At 36.7% G+C, this 20,606-nt stretch overlaps 1 protein-coding gene and 1 long non-coding RNA gene across 3 annotated transcripts; both read left to right on the top strand.

Moving 5' to 3' along the window:
• Positions 1-12,795: 12,795 nt before the first annotated feature.
• Positions 12,796-15,837, top strand: LOC129566823 (esterase B1-like). Of its 2 annotated transcripts, XM_055443087.1 has the most exons (10): positions 12,796-13,008; positions 13,189-13,488; positions 13,598-13,891; positions 14,057-14,371; positions 14,424-14,524; positions 14,616-14,732; positions 14,827-15,005; positions 15,096-15,182; positions 15,254-15,379; positions 15,461-15,837. In XM_055443087.1, exons 2-10 carry the CDS (start codon positions 13,260-13,262, stop codon positions 15,729-15,731), a joined length of 1,719 nt encoding a protein of 572 aa, XP_055299062.1. In that variant the 5' UTR covers positions 12,796-13,008; positions 13,189-13,259; the 3' UTR covers positions 15,732-15,837. The 2 variants fall into 2 exon arrangements, with proteins under 2 accessions (XP_055299062.1, XP_055299061.1); XM_055443086.1 differs by lacking the exon at positions 12,796-13,008 and having other exon boundaries at positions 13,039-13,488.
• A 1,983-nt stretch (positions 15,838-17,820) lies between these two features.
• LOC129566835 (uncharacterized) lies at positions 17,821-18,261 on the top strand. Its single transcript, XR_008687790.1, has 3 exons — positions 17,821-17,970; positions 18,068-18,083; positions 18,172-18,261. It is a non-coding gene; the product is annotated as an uncharacterized LOC129566835 (long non-coding RNA).
• The last annotated feature ends 2,345 nt before the right edge of the window (positions 18,262-20,606 follow it).

Below are 20,606 nucleotides of genomic sequence, written 5' to 3'. Positions count from 1 at the left end.
GTCTATCTTTCTCTCTCTCTCCCATTCAATGGACTTATTTGACAGGCGAATTCACATAAATTCAATGAAATTGAGCTCCAAAATCACAGATATTTCCAGGTGACGTGATAATTCGACTTGCCAAGCCCGTCCAATCTCTAATTTACACAAAGTCAATGAAACACAAATAAGAACACGAATAAATGCTAGACAAACATTGAAGAAATAGCATTAGGAGCGAAAAAAAAACAACTGTGTCAGCTCAATGAAATGAAACAAATAGATCAATTTCACGGAATGGATACTAGTTGGAGTTTTGGTATTTAACCTACCCTTATGAATATTACATGTTTACAAATTAATCGGCTAAATGACGCAACGGAAACACGCCTTTCAATGGAAAAGTTTGTGGCGCGCGGTTGGTCGCAGAATGAGTCGAATCTTCATACGCTCTAATAAACTATTATCGAGTATCCGATTCCAAATAGCCAATTTTGTGCCGAATGAATAAGTCTTTTTCGACGGTTATCGAACGGCAACCTAAGTGCATAGTGAGAGATAGACAATGATTATTATGATATTACGGAAAAGTTTTGCCATTTCCACAACCCCATGTGAAACGTAATACGACCGGTTGATCGAATGGCGTATGTGCGGTCTGTTGCAAATTAATAGTTACATGAAACAAGGCTGTGTGACACGACATTAGTGGTTCCATCTTGAATTGATGCGAATAATTACGAACCATTTAACGGTAATCACACATTATTAGTATATTAGGCACATAAAACCAGCTTTATTATGTTCCAAAGCGAAATAACATATCAGTTCACGCAGTTTTTTGCTGCGCTAGGCAACCATTTTCCCTTTTTTTCTAACTCTTCGTCTCTCTTACTCAATTCGCAATTACCGTTTTTTTATCATTTTCTCCGTCCGCAAGCTTCTTTGAAAACATGAAATTCCTCTGTGTCACTCAAACGTTAGTCAACAAATTCACTTTATTCAAAAAAGATTTCAACGAATTGAGTTATTCAAACGAGTTTTCGTTGCAAAAAAAAAACAACACGAGAAATGAAATAGTTCCCATAATTTTTCCAACTTTTGCAGCGAATTGAAATGACAAAAACGGAGTGATGAAAAAAACGAGTTGATTTTTAATTTAGTTCCAAACACGCATCTCGGAAATGCATAGGAAATGAATCAAAGATTGGACACACACACACAGAGAGAGAGAGAGAGAGAGAGAAATGGAAAGAGAGGGAGTTTGCGGGAAAAAAATGTGTGTTTGGTATTATTTGAACGAAGATGAAGTACAAAGACTTCTTAAAACGAAGGGAAATAAAGTGAAATAAACTTAAAATTGTTTTTGTGACAGGCTAGTGATTCTTAGTGAATATAAAAGGCAAAAAATGCATCTTGTAATATAGCATTTACTTACTTACATCTCGGGCACCGCTCTCGCTTGCTTTTTTTTCGTTGCTCACTCTCTTTCCATATTAAAAGCAAAATTTATGATCGCAGTCGCTTCGACACCGATTTTCGCATACATAAAATGGCCTTACATTCGAAAGATTGGCCATTCCAAGCGAAACCATAAAATGGTATTAAGCAATTCAATGTTTGGTTGAGATGGTTTGAGGCCGAGCCGAGTCCTGTCCTGTCGAGCGAGCGAGAGAGTGAGTTGCGATAAGAATTAATCTTGTGATTTTCTCCCGGTTTCTCCAATTTCACTACTTTTCCCATTCGACGGGCCGTGGCGTGGTGGAGAAGTGTAAATCTCTCTTGGTTCGTTGGGAATGGTTTTTTTGCGTCTTCTTTTACAGCTTTCGGTAGTCTTGCGCATCTTTTAGATAAATTATATTTGCATTCGACTTTTTAGTTCATAAACTTTGTAAGCATATGGCCGAGCCAAAACATCGTAGAGAATTCGCAATAAGAAGAAGAAAAAAAAACTTTTCGCTCTGCAATATGAATCACAACGCGAGCACGCCGAAAAAAACACGCAATTTAGTCGCCCGTCTCGTTGCTGCTCTCAACAATTGATTACCTCTCTATTGTGTGTGTGTGTGTGTATAATGTTGCTCCGCTGGGCCAAGCCAAAGCCTGTCGAATTTCAAATTCATCAAGTCTCTACAACATTGAGCTGTTACTACGACGACGCGAGTAAAAAAAAAGGTTATTTGCAAACAAATTAAAAAGGCGAGTCGTGCTGACATGGTGTGTCGGATTTTTTTCTCTCTCGATCTCTCTTCCTCGCTAAAATTTTGAATACTTTTGGAATGAGATTAAGTGGCGTGCATTAAAAATGTTTATGGTCAATTCTTCATTCAGTGTGTTAAATCACAATTTCGTGTCGGCGAGGGCAATTTCGGCGTAAAATTATGATTTGAATCAGCTGTCGTACGCCTAAATAGATCTTTTGGGATTTTTTTCTTCTTCTTTCGTTCTGGGGAGTGGCCAAATACTTGAAGCAATTTCTATGTTAACTAGTCAAGCAAAGGATTGTTCTGGTTGCCACTTCTGCTCTATCGATGTCGTTGCAGAAAAAAAATGAGACATGAACATTTTGGCGAATCTACAATGACGGTGAACAAGGACAACATTAATCATGTAAACAAAATGGGCGAACGTTCAATCGTGATGATGATCAGGCGCAAGTGGCCGAAAAGACTCTTCTTATTTCGGGAAAATACAGTAGCCGAAATGTACGTGCATCAAGTGCGAGAGATAGAACGAAGCCAAAAATGTAAAATGTGCCACAAACAACAACAAGCAGCAAGCAAGCAACATGACTCGTGGTGAAAGTGGTGTTGATACCATTTCCGGATGGAATGCGAAACAGGCGCACGGCGGGGTATACATCGTGCCGAAAACTAAGCCAATGGATGTTCTAAATAAATGTGGGGTACATAAGAATTATATTTACTCATATTCTATTTCGCTAGCTCACTCTCGGAACGCCGATAGATATAGCGAGCGGGCGAGCGAACAAACGAGATTGTGTTATGCATGCGGCCAAAGCGTTGGGAGTTGTTTTTGTGCATTGTAAATGTGTTAGCATGTGAATGACCATTAAAAATTATTAATAGTTTGCTTTTGGATAACGTACGGGGGAAAATATTTCACGAAAATATAGGTCAATGATCTATTGAATAATTTTGCAGGCTCTTGTTTAACAATTTGAACAACTTTTTGTTTGGTTTATGGGCGAGTGTGTATGTGTGTGTGTATGTGCAGCAAAAGACATGAATGCAGCAGGACATTGATCGCATTCCATGCTTTTCATCGCTTCGTTAGCCGCGCCTGCCTCTAAATCTCTCGCTCTTTTCCTTTCTCTCTCTCTCTCTCTCTCTCTCTCTCTCTCTCTCTCTCTCTCTCTTTCTCTCTCTGACTTGTGTCCGAACGGAATGGCCATTGAAATATGCTGCATGCCTCTCACACACTCAGGAATGCACCGGTTTTGCACGAAACGAGAGAAACGTGTCTGTGTTGAACTTATCAGAAACAAACAAAAACAGAGCAAAACAAAAAATGTCGGATTTCAACTCGACTAACATGGTGCATAGATTGCGTGTTTACTGATGATGATGGGCCATAGCCGCAGCAAGTAACAACAACAACAACAACAAAATTTGCTTCAGCACACATACATTGATTTATGTTTTTATTCGGCGCATACACAAAAATGCTTGTGTACTTTCTGCTGAATTGATAGTGACCAACGTATCAATTATGCTGTTGTTGTCGTTCGTTTCACATTCGCCCAGCATTTTGGCGACGTTGCGTGCTCTACTTGTTACTTGGCTCTGCCCATAAATTCGATGAGATTAATTAGATTACGTGGTTTTCAGTTACACTATTGCATCCCTCTCTCTCTCTCTTGCCTCTTTTTCATCGTTCACCGTAATGTTTAATGATATTTTCGCAGTCCAGTGGCACTCAAGTAGGCGAATAAAAGAAACGCGCGAATGTGCGCTGTATGTGTTGATTTTCATGTTTTGAAACGATTTGTAATTAATTTGTGCGTGTGCGCCTGTCGGCTGGCTTAGTATCTCTAATCAATTGACCGAAACAATGCATTTTCACAACTCGAAAAATCCACACACTTACACGGAGATTCAATATTTTGCAAACGTTCATGTAACAACAGCAAATATTTTGTTCGTGACTATCGTTGAAATGGGCGAATCAATGAGAAAATCACGGTTTTAAAACTCTCTGCTTGAATTTGGATCAACGAATCGATGTGCTTCGGTGTACACGAGGATAATTTCATTCCAACATGGAATTATCGGTATCAGCAAAATATTTTCCATACGAACATTTCTGTTTTTGACACATGGAAGGGATTTTCATAACTGGAATATTTTGAAACAACAGAGGTAAAAGTTGAATAGAAAAGACAGCTCTATTATTCATTTTTTTTATCATTCATTGGAACTGCAAACTTAATTATTTCTAGGAAGTTTTTTTTATAGATCAAAAGTATTGTATTGAATGATTGAGTAATCTGAATGTTATGGTAATGTCAATCCTTGTTCAAAGGCATGCTGAAAACGATTTTGAATCATCGTTATAAGTTATAACTTATAACATGATGAAGAATACATTAGTATTGCCATCAAACACATACACGTGCATTGTCAAACGTACGTAATAAGAAGTCACAGAACCTCCTCACTATGCGATATTCATAGATGGCATATTATACATGTATTAGCAGCATTTACGGGAAAAATTCAATTGCAATAGTTTCGTGCATGCGAAAAAAAAAAGTTCGTTGAGCTTCAAAAGAGAGAACGGGAGTGATTTTGAATTTTTGTTGATCAAATACTCTTGTTTACAGGATGTTGGATTCGTTTGTTGCCAAAGAAGGGTGAGGGAGAGAGAGAGAGAGACGTATGGCTTTATCTTTATCAATGCTTATGAATAATGCATTTTTGCCATGAAACTTGTGTGCGATGTTTCATAAATTATTGGCGATATTGACTGTTTGCAAAGTCGCAGCATAGCGCAGCGCAGCGCGGCGCAGCCCGTCCATGCGAAATATGGTAATCCAATCAAAATAATGCTTAAATGAACAAAATTCTTGTGCAAGAGATTTTTCGCATATGGAAAATGATTCAGCGAAACGGAAGAAACTATGAATCCATTTCAAACATCTTACATACACATTCCCATTAGCTACGGCCTATTTATATATACATATTCGCATATTCAAAACTATTGGATGGAATTCGGTGTATGGAAAGTTTCGAAGCGATGGCAGTGTCGAGCTTAAAAAGGACAGAGGAAAAGAATATTATAAAAGCTTGCAATGAAATAAAGCGAACATACTAAAATGTCGACGATGAGAGTGGAAGGGAGTGAGCGAAGCGGGAAGAGTCGCAAAATGAGAACTTTGTAGAAGAGCAAAAGCATACCCAAATTGATTTTCAATAAAAAGTTATGGCATCTCAATGGATATAAATATGGAATATTTTCCTCTTGAAGTTTTCTCGGTAGATTTTTTTTCTTCTTCACATTTTCTCTTTCGTTTCGTTTCATTTCATTCGTCGTCTCTCGTCTTCAATCGGCAGCATCTAAGGGCATTGATTGCAATCAAATGACTACGAGAGTGTGTATGTATACTGTTCATGGCGCTTGCACGATGAAATGCTTCGATTTCCTCGTTCAATGCGCCAATCGAAGCGAAGCCCGAAATGTCGACGATGCAAAATCAATCAGTTCAATATGTATATCAGTCGCAGCCAGCGCTGCTGTACAACAAATTCTCTCCCAGCGAGACATAAATTATATCAGCGAACATGTAAATTATATGCAAACTCCATGCAAAGACACACTCACTCTACCGACCACAACTACCACTTCTTTTCTTTTTTTGTTCCCACCTTCACCACCATCTTCATCCTGCTCCAACCTTCTCCTGTACGTGCAACGTATTTAGGAGTTAACGTTTGCATTATTTATTGATTTCTGGCAAACGTTGGATATTACTTAAGTTTCGTAATTTATTCGTCTCCAAGGTAAAATTTAATCAAATTGCAGCGTGCTGTCGCTCAAATCGCGCTACGCGACATGCTTTTTTCTTGCTCTCTTTCGTTTTTCATCAGAACATCTTCAACGAAAGGAAAATCAGAAAATCCGTAGAAAAATTCTTCGAAACTATACTGTTTTCATCATTACGAGCACAACGACCTCCCGTAGAATCGAAAGAAAAATGCGATTTAAATGCCATTGATTTTGTCAATGTGACTTTGAAAACGTCTCGATGTCGACAGTCGTCGACGCAATTTTGCTATTCCCTCCTAAAATACGAATTTAAATACCAAATATTTTCTAATTGCTAAAATCAACGCTCTCGCTTCGTCTTTTGCACACAAAATGTCACAAAACGAACCGAACCGAACCGAAGTTTTTCCCATTAAATCGCATAATATATTTGATTCGACTTACTGAACTCAATCTCTCTCTCTCTCTCTCTCTCTCTCTCTCTCTCTCTCTCGGTTGCACAGTTTTTTTGGGTTCTGCAGCTTGTGGAAATTTTTCGGTTTGTCAGACGGTTTTCGATCTAAGTATTTAAGTGCAAATTAGAATAACATTTTTTTTCTCTGTTCTCAGTTGTCGTTACATCCCAAAATCCAATCTAATCAGCTTGATGCAGTGCATTTCATTTGCAATGGCTGTCTCTCTCTTTGCGTAAAAGATTTTCATAGTTCGCTTAAGTACTTCAATTACTTTCGAATTTCTCAGATTTTTGTTGAAAATCTCTTTGTCATAATCGAGTTAAGCAATGAGAAAAATAACTAGAACGACGTTTGGTTTGGCGCCATCTGCAAGGTGAAAGTATTTTGCAATGCAAATACGTTCTATTGTTGCTTTCATTGGTTGCTGTCACTGATAGTTGGCAGTATATTTATATAGAAGTTTCATAGTTCAGCATTCAGCGTCAAGATGTCGCTTAAATATAGCATTAACATGTGCTCCATATAAAAACATAGGCAAATTTTATCATTGAGTTAAGGGATCGGGTAAACATCAAGTTTTTCACCGCACTGCAAATCGCATTTGAATGCCATTCAAATGAAATCTCATTAAAACTTCCACACCGAATACTCACACACATCTATAAACTACACATGCACAACGTATGCAACAAAAACGAAAAGACTTACACTCACTTCTGCCAGAGCGAAATTCACTCTTTCGCATACACATTCATAGAAACACATACTCAAGCCATTTAATCGGATTTTGACACAACACAATCTGTAACTTTTGACTAAAGAAAAACCATAATTGTAAAACACTGCAACACATCACATTGTTGCTGCAAACTTATTATTGTTGCCGAAATGTAATTCGAAGGCAATATTCACCGGATGAGGTCATGTATCCGGTATGCATCGACAACCATGATGATCGACTGGCTATGTTACAGAGCAATGATTCAAGTGGCTTGTGTGGTGTGGTGTGGTGCGTTCCATTCGTTTGTTCACATGTGTATTTGTTCATAATTCGCATAAAATGACTGCATTTTGGTCAATGGATGTGCAGAACAAAGATTTTTGGTTACAGGGCAAAAACATTCTTGCAAAAGCTTTCTCTCTCTCATTTTCTCATTCAATTACCACAATAAGAGCTATTCGGTGCCCTTAGTTACATGCTTCAAAAGCAGAGTCATAATCGGATTACTTATCCATTAGATATTTATGACCTTTTTCGGTCAGAGAGAGAAAGAAAAAACGAGTGCGATTTGCCAAAATGTCGATTATAATGATCATATTTTGTCGGCCACAAACCCGATTAGAAGCGAAACATTTCGAGCCGAATTTCTTCATTATGTTCCAACCATCGAATGAATGGTCGATGTGCATATTTTTCCGCTCCGGGCGGGATTTGGTTCAACATTGCGTAAAGTGAGCAAAATCGTTGGCTTTGAAAATATCCAAGCCTACTTCCCTCAGCTGCAACATTTTAATCTCCAGCTCTTTTGGTGTATCAAAATCGAACAACATAGAATGTTCGCTCTAGGCTGCAACCGAATTGGATTCACTTTATGCAAATACTCACATCTGACTCGATTCGCATCCAACTGCAAAGGGAATTATAAGCTTTTGATATCCATTGGCGTTTTTTCTTCTCTCTTCCCCCAATTTGGTTAATTGAACACTCTTTTTTTCCTACGAGAGCAAATCAATGCTTTGCAGTAACCAAACGTATGCAAAACGCTCAACAACACTTATGCCAGTAAATCAAGTGAACTTATCCGATTTAGCTGTTACACTAATCGACGAATGAACCATCCGGTTTTTCGGAAAGCTCCACCAAATGAAACAAATAAACGAAGAAAAAAATGCAGTTTCATGGATGGGAAAAAAATTTCTGGTTTCATAGTTCATTTGGCCAAGTCGTCAGTACGAACAATGTCGGAGAGAAAATGATTGATTCGCCCGACTGTAGAAAACTAATTTCCGATCTTCTTTTTCCCTTCTCCGGTGCGTTATGGTTGGCATAAGGCCAAGCGTAAAGTCGTGTTTATCCTGTTATTATCGGTTTTTCTCTGTAATGAACTTCTTGGAATTAATATCATTAAAAAATCATCTAGTGCTTGTTCTCAAATGAATTTTTCCATTTTTTTTGTGCATTTACTTGAAAGAACCAGTAACTTTGAAATTACTCTGCACTTTCGATGCAGAGACTGCATAATGTAGCTCTATTTCTTCTCATGATTTTCGATTTATTCCTCTTTTCGCTCAATAAAAAGGTTTCCCACAATATTTTGCTGTATTTCATTAGTTTATAAACTTAAATGTAATTTATTCATCGTTTATTTGCATCAAAAATAGAAACTTATCGATTCTCTTTGTAAAACTGATGAAGGGAGTAGGTCATTGATAATAATTCCTTTGAATGAAAAGACGTTGAAGAGAAAGAGATCACATCTTTGAGATTCATTTTACTTGCTAAGCATTTTTCTATCCCGATGGAATGTTGCAACGTCGATGACCCAATTATTTTCTGCTACATTGCATCATAAACGAGATATATTTTGTTTGGACCAAAAATAAAGAAAAGTTGTTCATGAATGTGGTAAATTTGAAAAGACTTTTCGTTGAATCCATTCCGAAAGATTAGCCGGAAATTAAGATTGAATCCAATTTAATTGCAACGAAATTGTTATGAAAATAAATTAAGTTACTTATTTGATGGCAATTCAAATGCTCCAGTCACACTTGAATTCCATGAAATAAAGTTTATCGAATTTCAAGGGAAAAATCCAAACTTGATAATTAAACTGAAATCCAATTTCAACGGTAACATGACACATTTTAATTATGATTGTGTGTTATCTGCAAAGTTTTGAATGTCGAGCGATTCATCCAATATTTACGGTATTTTATTACGATGTTGCAATTCAACGACAAAATGCCCTAGATAATCTATATAATTTTCTGTCAACAAATTTTCCTTTTAGTGGCTGAATTTAAAACAAAACCATCAGATAACTAAACAGATTCAGGTCATAAGCGCTGTGAATTGAAGACGTTACAGATATTTTTACGGCAATGATGAGTTTTAAAACCATTTGCTCTGGTTTGATTTACGCGCTTTCTTTCGCATTTCTGAGTAGAGTGAATTGTGGTAGTGTCGATGAGTCTATTTATCGTACAGTGGAAACGAGAAATGGTGCAGTGCGTGGAATTTTGAAGAGAACGGCTTTCCATCAAAAACCATATTTTCAATTTATGGGAATTCCATTCGTGAAGCCGCCAATTGGAGAGCTGCGATTCAAGGTGTTTATCCAAGAAATCATAAAGTTTGAACTGCAAACCATATTCAGTATACACTATATTTATTATGCATAATAGGTGCATTTTATGCATTTTCAAGGACAAAAATATTCATAACTCGACAATTGTGCAAAAATAATTTTATAGGTACCGGCACCAATTGATTCCTGGCAACCGCAAGTGATTGATGCATTTGAATATAAAACAGCTTGCAGTCAAATCAAATTTTCAAAGAGCGTCAATATATCGAATGAGGATTGCTTACATTTGAACATGTTTATTCCTGTCGTGAATACAACGTCCAAACTAGCGGTGATGGTGTATATATTTGGTGGAGCTTTTGTAACAGGTAGCGATGAGCCGTATGGGCCGGATTTTTTGATGGAACGCGAAATTATTCTCGTTCGAATTGCTTATCGACTTGCTATATTCGGGTTCTTGTCGTTGGGCACGCCAGAATATTCCGGCAACATGGGATTGAAAGACCAGCAATTGGCCATGAAATGGGTATATGAAAATATACAATATTTTGGAGGAGACAACACACGGATTACACTCTCTGGCCATAGGTACTGTTGTTCGGTTGACGTGAGCGGCTATCTGCTATTAAAAAATGAACAATAAGAGAAATTGCTGCAACAATTAAACCATTTGAACCAATAACAGGTTCCATATCTGCCACACATCATCTCTTAAATGATGACTCCAGAAGGTATTTCCATCGTCTTTTGGCCATGAGTGGAACCGCAAATATGCACGATTTACACGTGAAAGGTGACCATCGATGTGTGATGAAATTGTTTGCCAAAAATTACAATCAATCAGGGAATAATCTGGATGAATTGATTGAATTGTTGAAGAGCGTTCCAACCACAGATATTAATCAGTTTTTCGTTGAGATTGCAGCCCGTGAGCAAAACGTTTATAAATCTATATTCGATCCAATAATTGAATGTGCGTACTTCACGAGGTTTATTTATACGAATTTTTGGCTTTTAATTGATTTCGTGGCACAATTTGTGGCACATGTATTTTCAATCTATGCGAATATTTATAGACAAAAATGCCGTGCAACCTTTCCTTACCGAGAATCTGATAACAAAATTTTATAAAATATGTTGCCTAAATATAACTTCATATTACACTATTGTTGATAGGTTACATCAAATTTGACATAAGAAATAATTATTCAAAGTTTTTTCCATGAGTGAATGGGTTATTGTATAAAAATGAAAATCTAGGAATATCTTCGGTTTGCGGACGAAGGCTATGAAAGCGAAGAGACGTTAAATGCGTATTTGAATGATTTTTATGTTGTGCTACCAATTCGAAGATATGACGGAACGATATCAAAAAAAGTAGTTATTGTTACCTACTGATTTCATGTGAACTAAAAATGATAACCTGATTTTTTTGTAGCCATATCTCAGTGGATTGATGAATGGATTGTGTGATTTTTATTTTACCAACCAAACTACCAATTTTGAGCGGGCAAATCAACGGCTTATCATGGATTCAAATCTGGAATTAGACTATTTAATGGAAACATGGATGACGCAACATGTATCTATTTCTCAGAAGAATACATTTTATCACGTGTAAGTGCGGCTGTGGTGTGAATTTTCATTTTGATTCGGTTTCTCACTATTATGTATGCGTAGATTTGCAGTAGACTCAACGTTGAGAAACTTCGAAAAGCCGGTCGAATTGCCTGGAGTTGGGCACGGAGATGAATTGTGCTATTTATTTTGGTAAATCAATTGATGCATTAGAAGGGAAAAACGTTAGGCAGAATTCACTGAAGCTTTATATATATACATGATTTCAATGGTTTGTTCGTGTTATCTCTCAGTTGTAACGATCGAATTAAAACCTATGAACGATTGTGGGCAACCAAAGATACCGATGAAACGAGTGCAATGAATTTGAGAACTATCGATTACTTCACCGCATTGATATCGAATTTCGTTAAATATGGGTAAGATCCGTCCATTTCTGGGCGTCATTTAAGCTAGCAATCGATTCAAGTCATTAAACTAACAATTTTCAATACCTCTCCATTACTCGTAGAAAACCAGCTGTTGATGGAAGTCCACTCAAAGGTTTTAAACCAGTGCAATCGAACGAAGTTAACTTTTTGAATATAACAAACGATGGTTTATTTCTGGGGACTTCTTCAAATGACCGGAACAAATTGGCAAATTTATAGCCGAAGCTAAACGATTGGTGGAAAAACATGGAGATGCACCGAAAAAACGCACATTCAACGCATTTGTGAAACGTTAAACAGATCTGGAGGAAGCAATTTGAACAAACAATTATTGTCAGAATTGCATTGATTTTTGCATAAGTCGATTCAAGCATTCATGGTACACGTAAACTTTTCAATTACAATTACAAATAGAAAGATTTTGTTTAACAAACTTCTCAACAAAATCCATCGCACAGATAGCAGTTGTGCAGCCGTGCTGTTTGCACATCTGACTTTTTCGCATACACATCGTCGTTCATCGTGTTTCATACAAACGAAATCAGCAAATGCGATATATGTATGCGCCGAACGCTCAAAGCCGAGTTCCATATGAAGCATGGCTACAGTGATGGAATGAATTACTAGAGAGCGTTCGGCACATAAGAAATACGATGAACGGACAATGTGTATGCGAAAAAGTCCGATGTGCAAACAGCACGGCTGCACAACTGCTTTCTGTGCGACGGATTTTGTTGAGTTATTTTCATATTCATTATTCTTTTACTTGGTAAAACTGTTCAGAGACGTTTTATCTGAATAAAAACGGGAGGAGGTGACATCAATTTGTAGAGTTTATGACTGATAAACCTGTTTATCGTACCACCCAAGTTATCTTATCATCCACGTTAAGAAAGTTCTTGCAACACTTTTTTTTGGCAATCACTTTCATTACTTACTTTATTTTTATTTTTATTGATTTATAATGGTGTTGAAAACAGGAAAAATCCCAATAACATTCTTCACCTAAAATTTACATTCACTTTGAAACAATGCCGGTTTATCAGTATTCTGTTTATATTTGAATTTGATTTCTCGAAGAAGAAAAAACACGATAAAATTATTTCGTATAATCTTCATGCATCATAAAGATAAATCAAAAATGTTGTACTGTACTCGAGCAATGCGTCACTGCGTCATCTCAGCCAGCTGAATTATCTCGTTCAATTATCCTATGAGATACTGAGAGCGATATCGCAATCACTGGTACTGTAAACAATGACTTCAAATTCTTTCATTTTAATCTCATTTGTATGAATGCATTTCGAATGTCAGATCGCATCGTTAATTCACGTAGTTCGTTTCAATTGAGTTCCGTAGACAGAATGACATATAAGTGGTTTCTACTTAGTTTAACCGTTTGTTCCCTTGTCTCATTGACCACAGCCAATAGTGAAAATGTAGATGATATAGTTTATAAGACGGTTGAAACTGAATATGGTGCAGTGCGTGGTCTCATGAACGAGACCATTTTGCATAAGAAATCATACTTTGCCTTCAGGGGAATTCCGTTTGCAAAGCCGCCGATCGGAGAGTTGCGATTCAAGGCACCTGAACCAGCCAAACAATGGAGACCACAAACAATTGATGTTTTTAAATACGGAAAAGCATGCAGTCAACTACCATACTCAGATTTACATGTGGATTCCAGTGAAGATTGTTTGTTTGTTAATGTTTTTGTTCCAGGTGAATAAAAAATTGAGGCGATAAAAATATTTTATCACTCATGCTATAAGATATAAATAATTTTATAAAACCTTATCATATACAACACGTCTGAAATTGATGTTTACAGTGGTGGCGCCATCGAGAAAATTGCCAGTGATGATCTATATTTTTGGTGGTGCATTTAATGGTTACAGTGGCGATGATCTTTTTCTCGGCCCCGATTTCCTAATTGAACATGACATAATCCTCGTGACATTTAACCATCGCGTTGGTATGTTCGGATTTTTGTCATTGGGCACACCAGAATACTCCGGGAATATGGGAATGAAAGATCAGCAATTGGCCATCAAATGGGTTTATGATAATATCGAACAGTTTGGTGGAGACAAAACAAAAATTACACTTTCTGGACATAGCTCAGGTAATTATCAGGAGAAAAAAAAACATTGCAATGATAACAATAAGAATACTTTAGAGTTGTTTGCTTGCTGAAACAACTTCTGAATCTCTTTGTCTCTATTTTTACATATCATCATTTACGTACCGGCTGGTCATGAAATTTAGTTGAAAACCATTTGAATTTTAGGTGCACATTCCGCTACTCATCACATGCTTAACGAAGAATCAACGCAATATTTTCAGCAGGTTTTAGTAATGAGCGGAACTGCAAACGCGTACAAAATGTATGTGCATGGCGATCATCTGTGTTTGATGAAAATCTTTGCGAAAAAGTATGAAAAATGGATCGGAGACAGTTTAGATGAAGTGATTGAGCTGCTGAAGAATGTGCCCGAACAAGAAATTCTTGACTTTGCTGCGGAAGTTCAGAATCAACCGCTTGATAAATTGGAATTCGAAATAATATCAACACCAAATGCTATTTGGTTCCCTACTGTCGAAGGTGTGTATGATTCTTTATGAAAATTGCGATATTCAAGAGTTTGAATTTCCAGCTGAAAATGCCATTCGACCATTTTTACAAGAGAATCCCGAAGAAAAACTTGAAAATGCAGCCAGTCTCAACATAACCGCATATTATACTTTTACTTCTCGTGTAGGTCATCCACAATATTTATTCAGACACCTTTCAGGTCGGATTTCAATCAGAATATGTTTGAAAATAACACATTACTTAATTTCTGCAGGAAATGGCGACAGGCGTCCCATCCAATTTTGCCGATCCTGAGGTAATGGATGCATTTCTTAAAGATTTCCGTATGCAAATCCCAATTCATGGATACGATTCGACAATCGCTAAAAAAGTAAATATCTGTTGAAATGATAAGCAATCTTGATGAACAAAACAGATTGCAGTTCAAATAGAATGGGTAAAACAATCGCTTGGATTATTTATAGCCTTATCTCGACGGTTTGATGAAAGAGTTTTACGATTTCTTCTATGCAAACGCAACAACAAATTTCGAACGTGCAGATCAACGTCTAATTGTAGACTCGGACTTTGTATTTTCTTATTGGACAGAAAAATGGGTTAGAAAGCAACTGAGTGTTTCTGATAAAAATATTTTTTGGCATGAGTAAGTTTAAGGATAAAAAAACTTTCTTTTCGCACACCATATGCAAATATAGAAAATTTCCCATCATAACAAGATACTTTTGATTATAAGATATTCAGTGAAATCAACATTGAATGATCCCACGCCCATTCTACTGCCTGGAGCTGGTCACGCAGATGAACTTTGCTACTTTTACCGGTAAAACATCGAAGAATCTTTTTTTCGAATCGACGAGACAAATTCAAAATTCAACATTTTTTAATCGATAGGTGTCGTCATCAGTATAATCATTATAAGAAAATGTTGGAGACAAAAGATACTGATGAAATGAGTGCACTCAATTACAGAGTTATCAGTGACTTGACAACATTACTGACTAATTTTGTAAAACATGGGTTAGTATAGAAAGAGAAACAACTGCTTTGAAAATTGGTTTAAAGAAATTTCTGAGTTGAAAGATGAATGTTTATTTGTAGACAACCGGCAGTTGATGGAAACCCCGTAGAACATTTCAAACCGATAGAACCAAATAACTTCCATTTGCTAAACATAACAAATGACGGATTGTTCATGACAAAAGCAACAAATGATCGGAAAATTGAGTTTTATGACTATTTTAGAGCCGAAGTGAAGCGATTAGTTGAAGGTCATGGGGACATACCAAAACGCACAGTGATCCAACGAGTTTGTGATAATTTCATCAGTAAAGAAGAATTCTGTCGCTTAAATGGAGATTGTGAAAAATAAATAAGATGCTAACAAATGTATTCCGTATTTCGCCTGTGTTTAAAAATAAAATAGTTTTTGCATTTATGTTGACTTCGAATCAATAAAATCAATAATAAATGACAAATCGGTTTCGTGATAAAAATAAACAAACAATTTGCACAGTCGCTATTACCGTATAGCGCAAAATAGTTTTATTGAAAAATTCGATATTTTAAGCTTATCTAACAGATGTGGTGTGCGTTTAACTGTAGTCGCTGAATTACATACACACAAAAATGATATGGCTCCCTTGAGTTTGTACATATATGATACTTGATACGAAAACAAATAAACAATCTAATGAATGAATTCGCACACATTAAGATGACCTATCACAATTCTACTTGCAAATGTTCGACGTATTTCGCGACGTTACAGCAACTTTTCACAGTTCCCAGTTATCATGTACATTAATGGCACCGAAACACCAACTGGTGCTAGCAAGTGTACTACAAGCACTGTATATAAATATGTCGTTTTTCACTTCAACATTGCAAAAAAGAGTAACTTTCACAAAAAAAAATCTCATTTCAAGGAGTTTCGAACATTTTAATTTGTCTTTTATGTCAATCAGATCTTTTTTTTTGTTAGAAATACATTTTTTAACGTTGTCATACTTATTCCTATTTTCTGTCATACGTTTCCTCATTTCTGTCATATGATATCAATTTATCCCAAATTTTCATCTGAAAAAACAATGTTTGAGGTTGCGCGCCGGCGCAACAACTCCTTGCATCTTGTCACTCTGGCTTGCTTCTGTTTAAGTGTAAGACCATGCCCACGCTTTTTTTTTAATGGAGTTATTCCCAAATCATCTTTCAGAACTCGTTGCATTGTTCTTCGACTGACATTGTGTTCCTGGGCCAACTTTCTGGCACTTCTGTGGCGATTTCTTCGAATTTTGTGTCTCACGTTTTTAATGAGATTTTTGGTACCAACTTGACGACCGGATTTTTTTTGTATTTCAACTCATTGAATCGTTTGATAGTACGCTGAATGAATTTCATGCAAATATCGATATTTTGGAGCTTCCGAAAAATATCTATTTTTCTGAAGCCGCGCTTGTGCAAATCCAAAACCAAAGGACGTTTTGCTTCCATCGTAATTGCAGCACAAATAAACACTGAACACAAATGCGTCGTAGTACAAGTGTTAGAGTGAACACCAATAAACATAACGGTACAATGCCGGGTGAATCGCAATACACTGTGTATAAGAACATACGATGTGAAAAAAGAGGACAGTTATTCTGCGCCACCCTGTATATGTACATGATGAGCCTTCATCACGAATTGAACAAAAAAGTTCCCTTAAAGTAAATTCATATCATCACTGTGCACTCCAGCATCACATACACTAAATTCCTTTGGTACACACGTATAGCTGTTGTTTTTTCATTCCATCTGAACAAACACAAAAGTGGTGTGTTGGGCTAAAGCCGTTTTCGAAAATGATTATTCGTTTATTGTTCGACGTTTCGCTCTTATTAGGAGCATCATCAGGCTGGAGAGCAAAAATGTACACAAAAAACAATGAGTAAGTGTTAAAACAATTGGCAACAGCCGAAAATAACCAAATTACGAACCAGTTACATCTGAATTTAAAATGTTTTCGAACGTATTCCATTTTTTTCTATCAATTTCCACATATTGTATCAGCTACACGTGTCCATCAAAGGTATTTTTTTATTGAGCTCCATTTAGTGTCTGAATATGATTACACTATGCAGCAACAAGAAACAACTACAGAGAAGAGAACTTATTTCCAATATTTTTTGGACCCACTTTATCCAAATCTGGCGTTAGTTTGTGCTGGCACGTCTAGTTTCCAAGATACGTTCATTGCGGTTTCCATATCAGATTTGGATTAAGTGGGCCAAAAAACCTTGGAAATGAGTCTCCTCTTTTTGGGGGAAATTTTTCTTTGCAATTTGTTGCTAACAAGTAGACCTCAATTCGTAAATTCCATAACTGAAAAATACCATAATTTAAAAAAAATTATTAAATCCATAACTGAATTATACGTTGCAGTGCACGTATCAGCTATTGGTAGATGAATGGTATAAAAGAGGCGCCACCGCATAGGGAAGACCAAACGAATTCAAAGTATCTCTTCTCGAATTATCATTGTGCAACAGATTAAAACTCTGTTTCGTTGGCAAATTAAAATGAATCTACTACACGGTTTGTTTTTGGTGCTATTTATCGTTGAATTTTCGGTAAGTTTTTTTCTATTCCTTTATCATTTTCATTTTTATCCAACAAAATGCGATGTTTCTGTAGAATTGAAAGTGAACACGAAATTTCTTTTTCTAGGAACTTCAAGGAAAACGTAAGACAAATTTTGTTTTCGTACACACTTTTTATGATTCCAAGAGATTTTTCATTTAAAAATTTCAACTCTTTTTTCTAATGAACAGATGGCTTTTTCTCGCAAGCTCTTCTCAAGGGCGAAGTAATTGAAAACATGTCTCGGGCAAAGTTTGTAGCTGGAATCCATGCCCCTGCAAGTAAGTCAGCTTTAGAATAATTTTTATTATTTTTTTCGTGTGAATTTTCTATTCAAACATTCTAACAATTTTGTGTGTGTTCATTTTTGCTTGTACTGGGACGAAACGATTTCATTACAGGTTATTTGTATGAATTCAAAGACAATTCAACTGATGCTGATAGAGAAATGCTGTCTACATGTACCGCATTTATTCTGTCAAAAACGGAAATTATCACGAATGCCCATTGTGTGGCTGGCTTTCCATATGTTTATGTGGTAGCTGGTACGAAAGTTGTATCAGACAAAAATCAAAAAATCGAAATCAAAGTCGAAAAAGAGAACATTGCATGGCACCCTCATTATAGTCGTTTAATTGTTGGTGCATTTGATATTGCCAAAATTACACTGAAAACGCCGTTAGAATTCAGCGATACCGTTGGTAGTATCGAACTCGTGGATAAGGATTACAAATTGAATGACCCATCTGAAGTGGTCACTGCCTATGGATATGGCGTGTTGAACAACATCGGACCAATGATATTGAGGCGTTGCGATGCGAACTATATATCTGATGTAGATCGTGTCAACACATTTAACTCACGTCAAACATTGTACTTTACCACTGGCGAAGCTAGGAACGATGGCGAAATTCTTACACCTGGCGATTCGGGTGGACCAGTCGTTTCAAAAACAAACGGCAAAATCGTGGGCATAGCTGTGGGTATAAATGGAACAACAGGTGGCCGCGGAATGTTCCTCCCAATTACGTCATTCCTTGGTTTTATCCATGATCCAAAGGTATCTAATCTCAATGCCCCAATTTGCATTTCAATAACGCGAATAAAATGTATTTTGTGCTTTTATTTCAGAGCGTGAAACCACTTCCAACTTCGCTTACACCCAACGAAGCTAAATTTATAGCCGATATAACGGTACCGGCAAGTAAGTGTGCATTCGAAATTTGAATTAAATCAATTTATTATCTGGTTTTTAAAGTCACTTTTAATCTTCATATTTTTTTTTTCGACGGCGAAAGAGGAGATTTTTCATGATTCATAAACCAATACTCAGTCTGAGATAACTTTCTATTACAGAATTTCTTACCCTCGCCAAGGAAGCATATGCCAACACCGATGAAGATTTTCGAATACAAGCTAATGCAATCATTTTGTCGAAAACCGAGATTTTGACCTGTGCACATAATGTGCACGGCGCCCCATATGTCTATGTAATAGTAAATAAACTATCAAGCAATCCGACAGAAATCAAAGTCACCAAAGACCAAATAAAAATTCATGAGAAATACTCATTGTCTGGATTCGCATTTGACGTTGCCAAGATTACACTTAAACAACGGTTGGAGTTCAATGACAACGTCGGCAGCATCGATTTGGTAGACAAAGATTACAAATTGAATGACCCGTCTGAAATAGTCTCTGTCTATGGTGATATGACATTGGATGGAACGGCGAGAACGAGACGTTTTGATACAAAGTATTTAGATGGCGCCATTTGCAAACCGAAATTGAGCGCTGCATTGGATGCAAACCATTTGATGTGTTACACTTTGGATGAAAGCATGGGAACTCCCTTTACGTTTGGAGGACCAATGGTTTCGAAAAAGAATAACAAACTCGTGGGCATGACCATAATTCGTTTTCCTGATGAACCGGTTATTTTTCAACCGATTGCACCGTTGCTTGATTGGATCCGGAAGCCAAGGGTTGCACGTAATCAAAGAAGAAGAATATAGGTTTGAAAAAAGGGGTTTCAGGCGCCTGAAAAAGTTGAATACCGTCTCTTTTTTTGCCCCTGTCATTTGATGTTCAACAAAAGAACCGAATAAATTTGAACATTTGAGAAAAATGCATTTGATTTTTCATAGCCTGGCGCTGCTCATGCTGAAGAACTCTGTTATCTATTTCGGTAAAATTAGCAGACGATTGCTTCGAAGAAAAAATTTTGTTTGAAAAAACAATCAGAGATCTCATCTTGTATACGGCCATATCTCGAGATATTGGTAGCTTCTTTTTTTATTATATTTACTATATTTGCCATGTAAACGTCATCCAGTGTTTTAGTTTCTAATATTCGCGCGCTCACATTTTCTTGTTTATGTTTTCTCCGTTGTTGTGTCTTTGTTTATGCATTCGTTCGGTAGCTGCTATTGAAAAATATCCACAGCTATTGCCTAGAAATAGGAACTACTAATATCTCGAGAATTATACCGTATACAAAATGAGATCTCTGGAAATATTCGTTCAATTTTCTATACTCTTTATATAAAAACCTGTTGAAGCTTCAATACCGACTGTTGAAGGAAATCCAGTCAAAGGATTTAAGCCCGTTCAGGTTAACGAAATG

Source organism: Sitodiplosis mosellana, unplaced genomic scaffold (genome assembly GCF_009176505.1).
Source record: "Sitodiplosis mosellana isolate CC-2019 unplaced genomic scaffold, AAFC_SMos_1.0 Smas_scaffold_5, whole genome shotgun sequence".
Classification (NCBI taxonomy): domain Eukaryota; kingdom Metazoa; phylum Arthropoda; class Insecta; order Diptera; family Cecidomyiidae; genus Sitodiplosis; species Sitodiplosis mosellana.
This window is presented reverse-complemented; position numbering and strand designations above follow the sequence as displayed.